This window comes from Ostreococcus tauri, assembly GCF_000214015.3.
Source record: "Ostreococcus tauri WGS project CAID00000000 data, contig chromosome 12, whole genome shotgun sequence".
NCBI classification, from domain to species: domain Eukaryota; kingdom Viridiplantae; phylum Chlorophyta; class Mamiellophyceae; order Mamiellales; family Bathycoccaceae; genus Ostreococcus; species Ostreococcus tauri.
The window spans coordinates 88,936-105,727 of record NC_014437.2 but is presented as its reverse complement, the minus strand read 5'-3'; the positions used below and the strand labels follow the sequence as shown (position 1 = coordinate 105,727).

General features: G+C 63.0%; 13 protein-coding genes across 13 annotated transcripts; 10 read left to right on the top strand and 3 right to left on the bottom strand.

Moving 5' to 3' along the window:
* Positions 1 to 194: 194 nt before the first annotated feature.
* Positions 195 to 1,163, top strand: OT_ostta12g00670 (unnamed product; the record flags this gene model as incomplete). Its single annotated transcript, XM_003082173.2, has 1 exon — positions 195 to 1,163. One exon carries the CDS (start codon positions 195 to 197, stop codon positions 1,161 to 1,163), a length of 969 nt encoding a protein of 322 aa, XP_003082221.2.
* Positions 1,164 to 1,406: 243 nt separating this feature from the next.
* On the top strand, positions 1,407 to 2,087 carry OT_ostta12g00660 (unnamed product; the record flags this gene model as incomplete). The annotated part of the gene is made up of 1 exon (XM_003079256.2): positions 1,407 to 2,087. The coding sequence occupies one exon, from the start codon at positions 1,407 to 1,409 to the stop codon at positions 2,085 to 2,087; it is 681 nt and encodes a 226-aa protein (XP_003079304.2).
* Positions 2,088 to 2,237: 150 nt separating this feature from the next.
* OT_ostta12g00655 (DNA glycosylase/AP lyase, H2TH DNA-binding) lies at positions 2,238 to 3,346 on the top strand (the record flags this gene model as incomplete). The annotated part of the gene is made up of 2 exons (XM_022982819.1): positions 2,238 to 2,811; positions 2,904 to 3,346. 2 exons carry the CDS (start codon positions 2,238 to 2,240, stop codon positions 3,344 to 3,346), a joined length of 1,017 nt encoding a protein of 338 aa, XP_022840044.1.
* A 309-nt stretch (positions 3,347 to 3,655) lies between these two features.
* OT_ostta12g00650 (DNA glycosylase/AP lyase, H2TH DNA-binding) lies at positions 3,656 to 4,990 on the top strand (the record flags this gene model as incomplete). The annotated part of the gene is made up of 1 exon (XM_022982818.1): positions 3,656 to 4,990. The coding sequence occupies one exon, from the start codon at positions 3,656 to 3,658 to the stop codon at positions 4,988 to 4,990; it is 1,335 nt and encodes a 444-aa protein (XP_022840043.1).
* Positions 4,991 to 5,117: 127 nt separating this feature from the next.
* Positions 5,118 to 6,392, top strand: OT_ostta12g00645 (hypothetical protein; the record flags this gene model as incomplete). Its single annotated transcript, XM_003082172.2, has 1 exon — positions 5,118 to 6,392. The coding sequence occupies one exon, from the start codon at positions 5,118 to 5,120 to the stop codon at positions 6,390 to 6,392; it is 1,275 nt and encodes a 424-aa protein (XP_003082220.2).
* Positions 6,393 to 6,491: 99 nt separating this feature from the next.
* On the top strand, positions 6,492 to 7,415 carry OT_ostta12g00640 (Carbon-nitrogen hydrolase; the record flags this gene model as incomplete). The annotated part of the gene is made up of 1 exon (XM_003082171.1): positions 6,492 to 7,415. The coding sequence occupies one exon, from the start codon at positions 6,492 to 6,494 to the stop codon at positions 7,413 to 7,415; it is 924 nt and encodes a 307-aa protein (XP_003082219.1).
* A 75-nt stretch (positions 7,416 to 7,490) lies between these two features.
* On the bottom strand, positions 7,491 to 9,302 carry OT_ostta12g00630 (Zinc finger, CCHC-type; the record flags this gene model as incomplete). Its single annotated transcript, XM_003082170.2, has 1 exon — positions 7,491 to 9,302. The coding sequence occupies one exon, from the start codon at positions 9,300 to 9,302 to the stop codon at positions 7,491 to 7,493; it is 1,812 nt and encodes a 603-aa protein (XP_003082218.2).
* Positions 9,303 to 9,554: 252 nt separating this feature from the next.
* Positions 9,555 to 11,012, top strand: OT_ostta12g00620 (unnamed product; the record flags this gene model as incomplete). The annotated part of the gene is made up of 1 exon (XM_022982816.1): positions 9,555 to 11,012. The coding sequence occupies one exon, from the start codon at positions 9,555 to 9,557 to the stop codon at positions 11,010 to 11,012; it is 1,458 nt and encodes a 485-aa protein (XP_022840042.1).
* A 42-nt stretch (positions 11,013 to 11,054) lies between these two features.
* On the bottom strand, positions 11,055 to 11,696 carry OT_ostta12g00610 (Surfeit locus 1/Shy1; the record flags this gene model as incomplete). Its single annotated transcript, XM_003082168.2, has 1 exon — positions 11,055 to 11,696. One exon carries the CDS (start codon positions 11,694 to 11,696, stop codon positions 11,055 to 11,057), a length of 642 nt encoding a protein of 213 aa, XP_003082216.2.
* A 223-nt stretch (positions 11,697 to 11,919) lies between these two features.
* Positions 11,920 to 12,747, top strand: OT_ostta12g00600 (unnamed product; the record flags this gene model as incomplete). Its single annotated transcript, XM_003082167.2, has 1 exon — positions 11,920 to 12,747. The coding sequence occupies one exon, from the start codon at positions 11,920 to 11,922 to the stop codon at positions 12,745 to 12,747; it is 828 nt and encodes a 275-aa protein (XP_003082215.2).
* A 377-nt stretch (positions 12,748 to 13,124) lies between these two features.
* Positions 13,125 to 14,525, top strand: OT_ostta12g00590 (Helicase, C-terminal; the record flags this gene model as incomplete). Its single annotated transcript, XM_003082166.2, has 1 exon — positions 13,125 to 14,525. The coding sequence occupies one exon, from the start codon at positions 13,125 to 13,127 to the stop codon at positions 14,523 to 14,525; it is 1,401 nt and encodes a 466-aa protein (XP_003082214.2).
* Positions 14,526 to 14,604: 79 nt separating this feature from the next.
* On the bottom strand, positions 14,605 to 15,417 carry OT_ostta12g00580 (Ankyrin repeat; the record flags this gene model as incomplete). The annotated part of the gene is made up of 1 exon (XM_022982815.1): positions 14,605 to 15,417. The coding sequence occupies one exon, from the start codon at positions 15,415 to 15,417 to the stop codon at positions 14,605 to 14,607; it is 813 nt and encodes a 270-aa protein (XP_022840041.1).
* Positions 15,418 to 15,798: 381 nt separating this feature from the next.
* Positions 15,799 to 16,713, top strand: OT_ostta12g00570 (Zinc finger, RING/FYVE/PHD-type; the record flags this gene model as incomplete). The annotated part of the gene is made up of 1 exon (XM_003082163.2): positions 15,799 to 16,713. The coding sequence occupies one exon, from the start codon at positions 15,799 to 15,801 to the stop codon at positions 16,711 to 16,713; it is 915 nt and encodes a 304-aa protein (XP_003082211.2).
* Between the last annotated feature and the right edge of the window lie 79 nt (positions 16,714 to 16,792).

Genomic DNA, 16,792 nt, shown 5'->3' with positions numbered 1-16,792 from the left:
CAAATGCGCTCTCACGTGTGAGCAAACAGTCTGATGATGACCACCCACGCGTGTCTGTGTACCCACACACGCGGGTGTTTTCACCATGGAGAAAATCACACACAAATACGCTCTCACGTGTGAGCAAACAGTCTGATGATGACCACCCACGCGCATCCACGGGCGATGGGTCGCGACGCATCGCGCCATTCGCCATGGCGTCGACGCGCCTCGCCCTCGCCCCCACCGCGCCCGCTCGATCGATCGCTCCGCACCCTCGCGCGCGCGTCGTCCGATCGGCGTCGGCCTCGACCGAACACGTCCTACCGGACGGCGTCGTCCTCGAGCGCGTCATCGGGACCCCCGCGAGTTCGACGACGACGACCGGCGCACCGCTCGTCTTCGTCCACGGCTCGTATCACGCCGCGTGGTGCTACGAGGAATATTTCGCGAGATATTTCAACGCTCGCGGGCGAGCCACGGTGTCGGTGTCGCTGCGAGCGCACGGCGCGTCGGGGACGACGCCCGGGCGCGCGGCGGCCGGGACGCTCGCGGAGCACGCGCGGGACGTCGGAGACGTCATCGAGCGCGGAATGGGCGAAGCGGGAACGAGCGGACGGGCGCCAGTGTTAGTTGGACACTCGTTCGGGGGATTGGTGGCGCAGCGCGTGGCGGCGGACGACGTGCGATTGGGCGGTTTGGCGCTCCTCGCGAGCGTCCCGCCGAGCGGAAACGGAGCGATGGTGAAGCGATTCTTAAAGCGCGATCTGTGGGCGAGCCTGAAGATTACGTACGCGTTCATCACGAAAGCGTTCGGGAAGAACGCATCGCTGTGTCGGGAGTGTTTCTTTTCTCCAGATTTGCCCGAGCGCGACGTCGAGCGCTTCATGAAGAAGATTGATTCCAGCGGCGCCCTGCGCATGTTCGATTTGAAGACGCTCGACGCCGAGCTCCCGGTGCCCAGACCGAGCGGGACGAACAATCGCGACATTCCAATCTTAGTCCTCGGCGGCGATCGCGATTTCGTCGTCGACCGCGAGGGTTTAGAGGAGACGGCGAGATGGTACGGCGCCGCCGCCGCGCTCGACGTGCTCGGTGGCGTCGCCCACGACGTCATGCTCGACCGCGATTGGGAGCGCGCCGCGCGCGCGCTCGAAAAGTGGCTGATAGAAAACGATTTGTGACGATCCGTCCACGCCGCGCGCAATCGTCTCGAATTCCCTCTCGCTCGCCCGCGTCGTCTCTCCCGCCGCGCGTCCGCCGCGCGTCCGCGTCGCCGTCCCGGTCGCCCACGCGCCACACCCACGCGCGCACCTCCCGTCGCTCGCATGCGTTCGATCGCGCCCTCGCACGCGCGCCCACGCGTCGCATCCAGCGCCCGTCGCGCGGTCTCCACGGCGAGCCGCACGGCGTCGTCGACGCGCACGATGGCGAATGCGATGACGTCAGCGTCGATGATGACGGATGAATCCATCGACGCCCCGAACCCGAGCGCGATCTACGACGTCGTGGACGAGCGAGAGATGCTGTACGGCCCCTCGAACACGTTCCCGATCACCCCCGATGAGCTCATCGTGCGGTGTAAGCGCGCGCTTCGAAGCGGTTTCGCAGCCATTGGCGACGAGCTCGCGGAGAACTTTGAATTCATCGGCCCGGTGGTGGGACCGCTCGGGAAGGATGCGTTCGTGCGAGCGGTCGGGGGGTTCGATCTCACCACGGGATTTCCGGACATGAAGAGTAATTATCATCACTTCCGAGTGGATCCGTTCGAGACGAACCGGGTGTGGTTCCAGAACCGCACGACGGGGACGCACGCCGGGAAGCTCGCCGGACGGTTCGAAGCCACGGGCACGGAGGTCGTGTGCCCGCCCCAGGCGCTCTCGATGACGTTCAACGAAGAGGGTAAGATTACCAAAATAACCGTCGGCGTCGTGATGGATCGAACGCTCGGGAACACGGGCGGATTGGGCGGCGTCTTTGGCTTGTTCAACGCCATCGGCTCGCCCCTGCCGTTCCCGGAGGCGCGTCCTTGGAAAATGTCGAAGCGGTACAGATTCTTCCAATTCCTCGGTCGTCTCGCCGCCAAGCGCGAAAACAAGGACGCGTGATAGATCGGCGCCTTCAAAGCGTCTTCATCGTTCGCGGCACATGTGTAATTCATTCCTCCTTGACGCCTCCGTCGCCGCCGTCCCGGAGGCGCCGCGGCGTCGTCGCGTCGTCGCGTCATCATCACTTCACGACGCTCCACGCGTTCCACGATGCCCGAGCTCCCGGAGGTGGAAAGAGCGCGGCGTCTCGTCCACGACCTCTGTCTCGGATCCACGATGACGTCCGTGCACCGTCCGGTGTTGGATGACAAAGTTTTCGTCGACGTCGACGTCGGTGCGTTCGAGTCGGCGCTCGCGAAACGAAAAATAATCGCGAGCGAACGACACGGGAAACAGCTGTGGTGGACCCTGGATGGGGAAGACGCGAAAGTGCCGTGTTTTCACTTCGGCATGACGGGCGCGTTCGTCGTGCGAGGGCTGGATGGGATTCAGTATTATAACTCAAAGGCGACGGGCGCGGGCGATTGGCCGCCGCGGTTCGCGAAGGCGACGTTTGCGTTCGATAACGGGATCGAACTCGCGTACGTCGATCCGAGACGGTTTGGAAAGATTAAACTCGTGCGTGACGTGAAGGAAGTGATCGGGGGACTGGGGGTGGATCCGTCGAAGGCGCTGCCGGAGGGCGACGCGTTCGCGGCGATGTGGAAACGACGAAGCGCGCCGATTAAGACGGCACTGATGGATCAGAAGATCATGGCGGGGATCGGAAATTGGATGGCTGACGGTATGTTTCTAGAATATCGACGAATTTCGCGCTTTGTCCCAGGTTTGAGCGAACACGGACTGACGACGCGATCGCGTCTCTTCGCTCGACAGAAATCTTATACCGCGCGCGCGTGCACCCGGAGACTCGGGCGAACGAGATGACCGACTCTCAGCTCGAGGCGATTCGCGAGCGCATACTCGAGGTCGTCACCGTCGCGTGCGCGGCGAACAGCGACCACGATTTATTCCCGTCCGATTGGCTCTTCCACCAGCGTTGGGGCAAGACGGATGGCGCCAAGGTGAACGGCGACGCCATCAAGTTCATCGAGGTCGGCGGTCGAACCACGGCGTACGTCCCAAAGCTGCAGCTCAAGACCGATCGCGCGATCACCATCAAGCGAGAGATCAAGCGCGAGCCCGAAGCGGAGCACACGACCGATCCACCAAAGCCGAAGCGCGCGCGCGCCGCCGCGAAGCGCGCGTCGAGCGCGAAAGCCTCGCCCGCCGCGCCCGCCGCGCGCGTCACCCGCGCCAGCGCTCGAGCCATCGCTTGATCTGTACACTACGTGTAAAAAAGTCATTTATTACGCTTATTCACGTCGTCGGCGTCGCGAACGCGTCGCTCGATCGACTCTCGCGTCGCCGACGGCGTCCCGCGCGTCCGGCCGGCCCAACCGTCTCTCTCGCCGCGCCGCACAACCGGGGAAGCGGCGTTATTGTTCCGGGCCCGCGTTGGGCTTCCACACACGCGGCTTTGAGAGGGCTCTTCTGATAAGCAGTGCCCCGTGTGCCGCGAGCTCTGCGTGAAGCCCGCGGTGTTGCCGTGCGGGCACGTCGCGTGTTTGTGGTGCACGCACTGCGCAATGTCACACCTCGGGGAGTCCCACTGCGCGCTCTGTCGCGCCCCGTTCAACGCCCTGCCGGCGCTGTCGAGGGCGTTGGAGAATCATCATCTGTGGTGCGACGTCGGGGCGTTCGCGGAGCGATTGGAGCAGAACAGAGCGGAGGAAGTGGAGCGCGGGCACAAGTCGCCGACATTCGCGCGGTGCGACGCCGCGTCGGTCGGACGACACGCAGGAGAAGATGCGATGACGATCGTGGACTTTGGTCAAGCGCTCGACGCGATGGAGAGCGACGAGGCGATCTCGAGTGCGATGAAAGAAGCGGTGGAGCGAGGGAAGGATGGCGCGCGCGGGACGCTCGGGAGGTGCGAGACGTTCGATCCATCGCTCGGGCGAGACGTCGCGGCGTTTCACGCGTGCGCGTGTTTGAATCACAGCCGAGAGCCGGTCGGGGATATCGGGGCGTTTTGCGGGGAGATCGCGAGCAGACCGGTGGTGTGTCAACAGTGCGGGACGCTATACGAGCGCGCGCACGCGGACGTGTTGACCGCCCGAGCGGGCGTGGGCGGTGAGTGGTGCGTCGCGTGCGGAGCGACGAGAGAACCGACGAGGGTGATTTTAGCGCTCAAGGAGGACGTGGAGGCGACGTACCCGAAGGCGTTCATCGAGGCGTCTCGAAAGAGGTGCGACGAGACGCTGGCGAGAAGTTTGGTGGCGCTCGAGCGAGAGATTGAGCGTAAGGAGGCGGAGGAGCGACGTCTCGCGGAAGAACGCGGCGTGGAGATGAACGCAACAGCCACAGTCGCTTGCGGTGACGGTGAGGACGAGGAATTGAGCGAGAACGAGAACGATGATAGCGAGTCCGCGCGTTCGACAGTGGAAATCGGAGGCGCGACCACACTCGTGTTCAATCACGAAACCTTCACGCACTACGGCGTCGGGTGCGACTTTTGCGGTGTCTACCCGATCGTTGGACCTCGATATCAGTGCGAAGAGTGCGCGACCGAGGAGTTCATGGGATTCGATCTGTGCTCAAAGTGCATGCAAAACGTCTTCGAGCACCCCAATCGCAAGCGCGACTACAGATTCGCACAAAATCACACCGACGCTCACAAGATGGTCCTCGTCCGTCCGCGACCGACGCTAATTCACGTCATGAAGAGCCTTCACCCTGAGCTCTCGCACGCGCAGATCATGCAGTGGTTGGAGAGTCAACAGCGCGCGACGCGCGAGGCGGAAGCCGCCGAGGCGGCGGAGGCGGCTGAACGCGAAGAAGCCGCCGAAGAAGACGTCGATCTCGCGCTCGAAGCCGACATAGAATCATCCGACCTCGCTGACGACGAGAGATCGTCTTAGAACCCTTACATTCCTGTCATTGATGTTTTGTACAACGCCCGCCTTCGCGAAAATATCTGCGTCAAACATCTGCACTCGTCCACGCGCGCGCCACACCTCGCGCCGGCGCGCTCGACGGTCCGTCAGGATGCAAATACTTCACGCGATACCATCCGGGTCGCGCGTGTGCCACGCAGCGCGCTTGACGAAGCGAGATTCGACGAATACTCGAGCGTTATCCACCAGCTCGCCATCCGTCCCGATCGCTCCCGACGCCGTTCAACGCGTCGCTAGCGTCCCGTACAAGGACGGTTCGGTCGACAAGACGGTGCTGATCAATGACGCGGCGCGAGAGGCGATTCGGGCGCACAAAGCGGAGCGATTCGTCTCCATCATCGATCCAGAGAGTGAAAAGCTCGGCGAGCTCCTCCGAGTCGTCGACGCGGGATGGAACGCGATCGGGGTCAAGGCGAAGAACGCTGGGCATCATACTCTGTGGCCCGAAGCGTTCGAGGCGGGGAAGGCGCTGCTCGAGGAAGCGTTTCCGGACGAGTGCGATCCGAAGAACGGCGGCGAGGTGCTGAGCGGCGTCGCGTTCGTCAACGAGCGGGACAAGTACGACAGGGCGATCGATTTCATGCAGCGACGAACGAAGGAGGATTTCATCATGAGTAAATATAACCCTCTCGGCAGGTTACACCGAGATCCGGACGCGATCGATTACAAGAGCCCGGGTTGGATGGAGGCGGGGATGGAGCGGAGCGATGAGTACAGTTATCGGTACTATAACATTTGGCTCTTGCGGTCGCCGAGGGATCCCACGGGGCAGGCGTGGGATAAGCCCCTGGTGGTGTTGCTCCCCAGAGACGGTGGTGCTCGAGAGTGGACGTACGACGTGCGAAGACCGGAGGATAACGTCGAGGACGACGCGAAAAAGACGGCGGGGAGCCAGTTCAAGGCGACGATGGAGAAGATTCGAGCCAACCCGATGAGCGCGGCGCCGATGGTGATGCAGGCGTTCAGCACGAAGAAGAAGGAGGATAAATTCGAGGTCCAGGACCCGAACTACATGTCCAGAGGCTCTCCAGAGCTCGAGGCGAGCGACGAGCACGTGTGGATCACCGCGCCGTACATGATATTCGACTCTTTCGACATGTGGCACGGCGCCGGGACGTGGGCGCCCGAGGACAAGCGCGACCTACGCAACGGCGCCCCCGACCCCATCGCCGCCCGCAAAGACGCCATCAAAGGGCGAGTGAGCATCGAGCTCCGCTTCCGCGCTCGATGCAAACCGAGAGAACGTCCCGGGACGCCGTTCAGTCCGCTGAGTTCGGCGTATCGCGGCGGCGTCTTCACCCCAGCCACCGTCCGCCCATCCGACGGCGCGTACGACCTCGAGCGCGGTCACGTCGTTCAAAACTAATGTCCCCACGCGTGTGTTCATCCCACGTTCCCCAAATCTCCCGATGGACCGTTCGTCGTCCGCACTCCGCGCCGCGTCCCGCTCGCGCGCCGCGTCCCGATGGCCGCGCCCACCCCGTCTCCGCCCGCCGTCGCCGCCGACGCGCGCTCGAACCCCACGCGTGGACGCACCCGCGTCGCCGTCGCCCAAATGTGCTCCACCGAGGACGTCGAGGCGAACTTGTCGACGTGCGCCGAGCTCGCGCGGCGCGCCGCGGAGCTCGAGTGCGTCGCGCTCTTCCTCCCCGAGGCGTTCGCCAGGATCTCGCGCTCAGGGAAGGCGTCGATCGCGACCGCGGAGTCACTGGATGGCCCGATCGTTCGCGCGTGCGCGGCGATGGCGCGAGAGCACGGGATGTGGATGTCGCTCGGCGGCGTCGCGGAGCGGGACGACGCGGGCGGCGACGCGAGACGAAGGAACACGCACGTCTTGTTAACCCCGCTCGGAACGATACACGGTGAACCGTATCGAAAGATTCATTTGTTCGATGCGGAGGGCGTGGGCGTGGGCGGTGGGGGGTTGATGGAGAGCGAATGGACGGCTCCGGGCCGGGAGTTGACGTCGCACGCGACGGATTTCGGAACCGTCGGCGTCAGCGTGTGCTACGACGTGCGGTTCCCGGACGTGTATCAGGCGTTGAGGTTCGAACACGGAGCGGATATTTTGATCGTTCCGAGCGCTTTCACGAAGATCACGGGACGAGCGCACTGGGAGGTTTTACTGCGCGCGCGAGCGATCGAGACGCAGTGCTACGTCGTCGCCGCGGCGCAGTGCGGGAGACACAGTGAGACGCGGGAGAGTTACGGGCACGCGATGATCATCGATCCGTGGGGGGAAATCGTAGCGAAATTAGACGACCCGGAAGAGGGCGTGGGGATCGCCGTGGGGGAGATTTCGCTCGAATATGTGGACGAAGTGCGACGAAAAATGCCCATAGCTTCGCACAGGCGTCCGGTTCGTCGTGAAAATTTCACGCTCGGCTAGCGCGTGCGCGGGGTTCTTTTGCGTGCTCTTCAAACTGTATTTAATTGTATTTCAATCATTCTTTGTCGCATCAAGTTACGATCCAATCCTCGTCAAGACGTCGCTCCTTCCTCCGCCTCCGCCTCCGCCATCGCCTCCGCCGCGTCTGTTCCTTCCGCCTCGAGTACGTCTTCCACCCCGCGACCGTCTCGAACCACCACTGGCTAAATTTTCCGCCGAGTTATCTCTCGATACGCTACCACTATCGTCCTTGCGTCGTTTCGCATTCGGCTCGCCTTCGGTTGGCGTGACGCGACCGCGCTTGGGAACTGCGTCGCGAGAGGTATCGCGCGAGCGATTTCGCTTCGACGCCGGTGGCTCTCGAGACTCTGCGCGACCTCTTCTCCCTCCGCGAGAGCCACGATTGGTGGACTGTCTCACGCCCGTTCCGAAACGCGGTCCCGGTTCGCGCGAGTCATCGCGCGCGCGAACATCGTTCTCTTGCGCCTGCATCTGCTCCTCGTGCGCCTTGGCGATGTCGTCGGGAATCACAGCCGGTGGCGGCGGCGGCCCCGGTCTGATCGCGGGCGGCGGTGGCGGCGCACGCGAAGCCTTTGGCTCTGGCTCCTCTTCCTCTCCCGCTAACATCACGATGGTGTCTTCGTCCTCCTCGAACACCGGCGGTCCCATGGGCACATTGCCTCTCGCCGCGTCTGCTGGCGGCGGAGGCATCGCCGGCATCGGTGGCATCGGTGGCATCGGTGGCATCGGTGGTGGCGCGCTCACCCCCAATACGTTCAATTTACTAGAATCCAGAAGATCTTGTTGTTTCTTCAGCTCCTCCGCCATCTTTTGTAAGCCCTCGAGCGAGGTGTCCATGGACATGATCCCCATGGGATCGAGGAGATCCATGTTCATCTCAGGCGCGGGCGCGGGCGCGGGCTCGCGCTTCAGCGCTCCCGTCGGAGGCGGACCGGGCGGCATCGGAGGAACGAAACCGGCGGGAAGCGGCGGAGGCGCCGGCTCGCTGGGTGCGTTATCCGCTTCGGGCTTCTCCCCCTCGTCATTTTCGCCGTTGCCGAGAGCGAGCGTCTCGCTCTCACCGTTCCCGAGCGCCAGCGTCTCCTTCCCGCGATCCTGTAAGAAGCCAAACATCTTCTGAAACTCATCCTCCGCGGCTACCATTTGCGCGGACTCCCCCGTGGGGGCGACCAGGATCCCTCCCGTCGCCGCCTCGAGCTTTGTCTGCGGAATCCCGTACGCGTGCTTCGTCCGCACGATCTCCACCGTGGTATCCGCGGCGAGCGGACAATCCTGAATCCAATGTCCACCCTTGTTACACTTGAAGCAAATGTACCCCGGACCCGGCGGTCCGTCCCCGCGTCGACCCATCCCTCGCCCCCCCCCCCGCCCCCCTCTCACCCCCGCCTGCGCGTTCGCCGCCAACTTCTCGCTCTCCCAACTCTGCGTCTGCTCCCGAGCCATGTTCGCCAACGCGTTATCCTCGCCCGCGACGTCGCCCTCCGGTTTCGTAATCTTATTCAAATTCATCTGCAATCGTCGTTGACTCGATTTACTCGGTATCTGCGACACGTCCGGCGGCGCGACGTACACAACCTTCTTCACCACGCTCGCCCCCTGGGAGGTCCCGATCGCCTGCGAGCGCATCACCGGCACCCGGCGCGCGATCACGCTCGCGTTTTTCCACACCAACGCCGAGTCGTCGTCGTAATCCACCCCAGTCGACGCGTCTTGCAACACGAGCTCGCACGCCGAGTCCTTCGACAGCCCTTTCTTCTCACTGATCCGTCGTCGGAGCTCACCGACGGCGATGAAGGCGCCATCGAACGCGAGGGCGTCGAAGGTTTTCGCGCTCTTGAATTTGTATCGCACCGAGCCCGTGGCCATGCTTCGAGGTCGATCGCGTCGACGCGCGGCGTCGGCGACGCGCGCGACGTCGACGAGCGACGCGCGATCGATCGGGGGCGTCGCGCGGCGGCGTGTGCGGCGCGCGCGATGCTCGAGAGCCGCCGCCGATGGGCCATGGGTGTGTGTGTGACGAGTCATGACTCGTGATTCGAGGGACTCGACCACGCATCGTCGTCGCGACGCGCGCGCGACGCCGCGCACGGCGACGCGCGTCGCGTCTCGGCGCGCGTCATGGCGGACGCGTTCGCGACGCGCGTGGACGACGCGATGGCGGGCGATGCGACGCGCGAACGCGCGAACGCGAGTGATGATGATGGCTCGGACGATGGACGATCGACGCACAGTCGACAGCTCAGCGCCGCGTCCACGCTCGAGCGCGCGGATTACACGCAGTACAGATTGGACGCGAACGCGGCGTTCGAACGGTTCGAGGAACCCGGACCGCTGGATGGGGATTTGGAGTTTGAAAAGCTCGGAAGCGCGCGGGCGGCGGTGCTGAATTTGGTCGCGTCGTTTCGAGTGTTTAGTAAATTTTTAATCACGGCGGAGAGCGTGATCGTGGCGGCGATATCGGTCGCGTCGGCGTTGTTTTTCATCCTGTATGAGGTGCGTGGACGGAGGATGGCTGTGAATCTGTCGTGGACGTTCGTGTCGTTCGCGATCATCTATCCGCTCACGGGGTCGCTGGACGCGGCGTTCAGGCGGAGAGAGGAGGCGCTGAAACAGCTCGCCGTGTTCAAGACGAGCGTTTTGAGCTTTTATCAGGGTCACAGAGATTGGGATTGGGGCGATAATGGGCGGAAGAATTTGCCGGAGAAGCACGTGGAGGAGGTGAGGTGGTTGGCGGTGGCGCTCGTGTGCGACGTGCGCAACTTTTTGAGCGCGCCCGAGGTGACGAGATTGGTGCATCTTAACACGAAGCGCGGACGAGTCGCCTGGTCCAAGGGTCGGAAATTACAATGGGCGATCGCGAAGCGCGTGCGAGAGCTGTTCCAGAAGATGTCGCTGACGACGGAGGTGTTGAAGTACGCCGGAATGCCCGGGAACGAATCGGCTCGCCTTCGGCAGTTCACAAAAGAAGGGCACAACGCGTGGGAAAACATGTGCTTTTTGAAGACGTACCGCACGCCCATGGCCACTCGCGCGTTTGCTCGGGTGTACATTCTCATTCATCCCATCTTCTGGGGTCCGTACTACGCTCAACTCGTGAGCGATATCCTGCACGACGAGGCGGCTGGTTACGACCCCGCCGATCAGTTCGATGTTCCGTCGTACACGAGATATTGGGTCATCTTTTACGCGTGCTGCATGTCCGTCATCACTTCGCTCGCCATGCTCGGATTGTTCAACGTGAGATATTCGCTAGAGGATCCGTTTGCGACAAAGGAGCGGAATTCAAACTCGGGCCAGGCGGGATACGAATCGCGATACATACGCGGAGTCGATCAGGTGTTGATAGACAGAGAGCTCCGAGATCTCGTGAACGATCTTTGCTTGGAGTTCGACCACAGACACGAGTCGAGCGTGGGTGGACCGCCGAACGCCATTTACCCGCTCAAGAAACGATCCCAGCTCCAAAACATAACCGTCACCGAGGATTTGGTCACTCCGTCTCTCGCGGAGCGACAGTGCTCGAAGGGCCGTGCGCCCGATTTAGATCGCATACACTCCATCTACGTCCCTCAATAGTTCGCTCGCTTCGGTAACATTACAACAGTCTTTCACATCGCTCTAAAATCTGTGTCCAACGTTTTTGCGTATTCTCGCCACGGCGAGCGCCGTGGTGAACGCCGAGAGCGTAAACCACGTCAGTGCGTACCCCATGTGCTTCTCCGGGGATACGGGAAATTGCATCAACTCTTCCTCGCTCACCGCGATCGGGTACTGCGCGTCGTCACCTCCCCTGCGCGTCGCCATGATTAGAGGCGTCTCCCTCGGCAAACCTCTCGACTCGGCGATCGCCGGCGCGTCCAACCAAAACCATCGATCACTTTTCGCGTCGTTCTCCGGCGTGAACGTCCCCTTTTGCTCGCTCACGTGCGTCACCCCCTCTGTCTTCGCGCACGCCCCGCCTTTGGCGTCCTCCCAGCTCTCCGGGGCCCAACCGCGGACGAGCAAGACGCGTTCGCTCGCGCCGGCGTCCCGCGTCCGCCTCCCGAACCATCCCCCACCGCTCGACCCTCTCAATCGCACCGGGGTCACGATGAGCGCCCCAGACGTCGTCACCCCTCGCACGCTTCGCGCTCGAGGCCCGACGCGCGCCGTGCGCTCGCACTCCAACTCGCCGACGACCGTCGTCCGCGTCCGCGTCGCCGCGTCGCCAGCCCTCGACGCCTCCACGCGTCGTCCGAGCGCCTCCGCCCGGCGCTCCATCGCCTCAATCTTCTCCTTGCGTCGTTCGAGCTGCCACGCGCCCAGGCCGAACGTCAGAGCGCCCGGGAGGAGCAGCGCGCCGCCGCCGCGCGCGCCCGTCCCGCTCGAAGATGCACTCCCCGCCCACACTGTCCCGCGCGACGCGTTCGGCGTCGCCTCAGACGTCGACGTGAACGCCCGCGCGAGCGCTCGGGCGCCCGCGCGGCGCCGGACGACGGCGAACATGGCGTCGCGTCGAGAAATGATGGTGATTGTCCGCTCGACGAGCAAAACCTCTCTCTCGCGCGCCACCGGACGCCCCGCTCGACGCGCGCGCGTCGCCAGCGCCGCGGACGATTTGTCTTCCGCGCCAGACGGCGCGAGTGGGAATTTTGAGCGGTTGATCGCGCGCAACGCGTGGTTGTTCCCGGCGCCCGAGCTCGACGCCGAGCGCGAGGCGCTGGACGCGTTCTGGCGACAAAAAGGCGCGATCGATGGCTCCATGCGCGCGGCTTTGGTGGAGATGGGAAAAGATTTGGCCACGGAGGAGGCGGCGCGGGAGCTGTACGGGGATCCGGAGGCGCTCGGGCACGCGGTGGAACGCCTGGAGGCGTTGCTGCCGAACGGGACGAGCGTCGCGCGGATGTTATGGCACTGCCCGGAGGTTTTGAAGTTACCGCTGAGTGAAATCGCGCAGAGGATGATTGCGCTGAAGCGAGCGTTCCCGCGAGCGGACGCTGAGCGGATTTTAGAGGGGAATCCTGGGGCGCTCTTGACGGATGACTTGGAACGCGTCGCGGCGGCGTTGGAGGAGCTCCAGCGCGAGTTTCCGAGGGTAGACATGAACGCCGTGGTGAACTTCGAGCCGCACGTCGTGCATGAATCCCTCCCGTCACGCGTCAGGGCGATCAAGGGGGTAAAACCGGGGAACAGATCTCCATCGCTTCGGGCGTTTTATCCGCCGCCGAGCGACGCGCCCGATGGTCGAACCGAACCGGCGAGCAACGCCGCGCTCTTCGCCAAGGTCTTCTTGTTAGAGACGGATGGATGTTATCCGCGTTCAAATTTCTAGCGCTCGAACGTCGAAGCGTTTAGAGCGTTTCGTGACATAGATTTAGATTCTTTCTCCGCGAGAGCGAGCGGAGGAGCGCCTCGTCGGCGCCGTCGCGACGACGCCGTCGTCGTCGTCCACGCCCGTCGTCCGAGCGACTCCGTTTCTCGCGTGTACCTACACATCGTATCCAATCCTGTACTATCCAATCTTGTAACTATTACCCACCCAACGATCGACGCACGAACGAGTCGTCCTCGCGCGCCTCTGCGTCCGCGCCGCGCCCGTCGCCAATCCACATTCTCGTATATTATAACTCATAACCCTATACAACGCACCCACGACCAACCACCGGCGCCGCCAGCCGCCATTCCTTCGCGCGAGCGTTTTCACCCACGATGCCGCGCGCGGACGACGACGCGGTGACGACCACGGCCGATGACGACAAAAAACCCACTTTCGCCTCGCTCGGATTGTGTAAAGAGCTCGTGAGCGCGTGCGAAGAGCTCGGTTGGCGTGAACCTTCAGCCATTCAGCAAAAATCGATACCAGAGGCTCTTCAAGGACGCGACGTCATCGGTCTCGCGCAAACGGGGAGCGGGAAGACGGGAGCGTTCGCGTTACCCATCTTACAATCGTTGCTGGACGAGCCGCGGACGTATCACTCGTTGATCTTGAGCCCGACGCGGGAGTTGGCGATACAGATTGCGGAGCAGGTGGAGGCGCTGGGACGGGGGATCGGAGTGCGAACGGCGACGTTGGTCGGAGGGATTGAGATGACGTCGCAGGCGATTATGTTAGGAAAACGACCGCACGTGGTCGTGGGGACGCCGGGGAGGGTGGTGGATCACTTGGAGAACACGAAAGGGTTCGGGTTGAAGGCGTTGAAAGTGTTGGTGCTCGACGAGGCGGATAGATTGTTAAACTTGGATTTCGAGGAGGAGATCGATAAGATTTTGAGAGTGATTCCGCAGGATCGACGAACGCAGCTGTTCTCGGCGACGATGACGAGTAAGGTGCAGAAGTTACAGCGTGCGTGTTTGAGGGACCCGGTGAAGGTGGAGGTGAGCGCAAAGTACTCGACGGTGGATTCGCTGCGTCAGCATTACCTGTTCATTCCGGCGAAACATAAGGATTGCTACGCGACGTACCTGTTCAACGAGCTGAGCGCGTCGACTTTGATCGTTTTCGCGCGAACTTGCGATCAGACGCGAAAGTTAGCGCTCATTGCGAGGAATTTGGGGTTCGGCGCGGTACCGATTCACGGGCAAATGTCCCAGCCCAAGCGCATCGCGGCGCTGCAAAAGTTCAAGGCTGGCGAGCGCAACATCTTGATCGCCACCGACGTCGCGTCGCGGGGCTTAGACATTCCATCCGTGGATGTCGTCATCAACTACGACGTGCCGCAGAATAGTAAAGATTACGTGCACAGGGTCGGTCGAACCGCGCGCGCTGGTCGATCCGGCTTGGCGGTGACCATGGTGACGCAATACGACGTTGAACTGTATCAAAAGATCGAGAGATTGATCAACAAAAAGCTTGACAAGTACCCGCTCGAGGAAGAGGCGGTGATGTTGCTGTACGATCGCGTGAACGAGGCGCAGCGCATCGCGATTCAGCAGATGCGCGACCAAGACGAGCGCAAGGGCAAGGGCGCCAAGCGCGGATTCAAGGATGACGACGAGGCGGACAAAATCCTGGGCATGGTGTCCGGAAAGCGGCGACACGACGCCGGGGAAAAACTTCGCATCACAAAACAAAGCAGATTCAACGGTGCCAGAGGTCCGCCGAGGCGTTGATGGATTATTGATTTACATTTGTCAATAGAATTACCGGTACAGTACCACCATCGTGGCTCAAAAAAGCGACGTCGCGACTTTACTCGTCGTCCTCTCCGAACGACATCGCCCCAATAGGAGCCTTACGTCTCTTCGGCTTCGATTCCGTGTCCTCGTTCTCCACGACGTCCGCGATCGCGTCTCGGTTTACCTTGCCACTCGGTCGAGGCGCCGGTCCTACGCTCGGGCCGATTTCGACGCTCGGTCCGACGCTCGGCCCGATGCTCGGTCCAATGCTCGGTCCAATGCTCGGCCCGATCGCACCGTCGTTCCCATCCTCCTTCTCTTCATCTCCCCCTCCCCCCTTCTCCCGCGCCTCGCTCTCGGCCTCGCTCAAAGCCTTCTCCAACGCCTCTCTCACTTCGATCGGCGCGTCGTCCTTCAAGCAGTCCGCCGGCGTCCTCCCACGCTTACTCACCGCCCGCGCGCTCACCCTTTTCCGCAACAAAAACGACACCAATCCAACGCTCACGTTTTCACTCCCGCACGCCAAATGCAGCGCGTTCTCGCTCTTATACGTCATCCCCTTCGCGTTCGCCCCGAGTCGCACCAACGCCCGCGCCGCCTCCGCGTTCCCTTTCGCGCACGCAAAGTGCAGCGCCGTTCGCCCATCCATCGCCTCCGCGCTCACCCTCGCCCCGTGTCGCACCAAGAACTCGATCGCCGCCGTCTCGTTCGCGTGCGCCGCCAGATGCAGGGGCGTTCGTCGATGCGCGTCGATCGCTCGCACGCATTCCGAATCCTCCGCCAACGCCGCCGCGAGCGCGCCGAGATCCCCGGCGCGCGCCGCGTCGTGACACGCCGTCGTCCTCGGCGCGCGCGCGCGCGCGTCGCCGTCGCGTCCGCGCGCCATCGCGCGCGCGCCGATCGATGGCGCGTCGCCCATCGGTCGACGCGCGCGCGCGCACCGGTCGACGCCTTTCGATCGATCGCGCGACCGGTCGGTTTCACCCTTTCGATCGACGCGCACCGGTCGGTGTCACCCTTTCGATCGATCGATCGCGCGACCGGTCGTTTTCACCCTTTCGATCGACGCGCGACCGGTCGCTTGTACCCTTTCGATCGATCGATCGCGCGACCCGGTCGCTTGTACCCTTTCGATCGACGCGCGACCGGGTCGGTGTCACCCTTTCGATCGCGGTGTCGATCGGCATCCGTACTGTTCGCCCACACACGCACCGTCGACGCGGTGACGATCCGTATCCATCGCCCGTCGGCGTCGCTCGCCGCCCGCATGTCGCCCGCGAGCGACGCCCGCGCGAGACGATCGTTCGTCGACGACGTCGACGCGTCGCTCACGTGCGCGGTCTGTCGCATGCCCTACGCCTCGCCCGTGATGTTTCCGTGCGGGAACGGGCACGTGTTCTGTCTCGAGTGCGTCGAGTCGTGGACGCTGGCGTCGCGGGCGCGTCGACGCGCCGACGTCGCGTGTCCGATGTGTCGACGGAGCGCGCGAGAGAGCGGAGCGGTGATGCGATTGGATGGGGACACCGCGGCGCGGTTGCGAGCGACGTGGGTGGGGTGCGGATGCGGCGCGCGCGTGCGATTGGACGCGGCGGCGACGCATCACGCGCGATGCGAGCTCACGCGGGCGTCGGTGCGACCGAGACGTGGGATCGAGACGATGACGCGACGTTTGGGGGGCGGTGGCACGCGCGCGGGGTCGGACGCGGGGACGGTGGGGGATTCGGACGACGATGACGAGGTCGGTCTCGGAGACGGAGACGGGGAGTACGCGTGTCTCATGTGCGCCGCGGCGTACGCGCGGACGTTTTACGACAGGGATGATCTCCAGGGTGAACCGTACGACGGGGACGTGTTGTATCATCTCGTGAACGCGATGATGGATGATCTTCCGGACGATGGAACGATTTTCCACGATGGGATGACCAACTTTGCGAATCACATTTTGGAGACGCACGACGACGAGGAGGGACACGGGAGCGCGGTGTGCCCCATTTGCGCGAGCTTACCTCACGGTGATCCGACGTTGCGAGTGCACGATCTGTACGATCACATCTCTCGAAGACACTCGTTCGATTGGACGCTGTACATGCCGGATATCTCCGCGAGCGAGTACGAGACGCTCGCGTTCGCGATGCGCGAGAGCCTCGTCTCCGCCGGTCTGTCATCAGAGACGAATGAATAGCGATCACGTCACGATTTGCGGGAGTTTTTGTGTGCCTCTTGTGCGTGTGAATGAAATGTTTTACAAGTACCGCCACGCG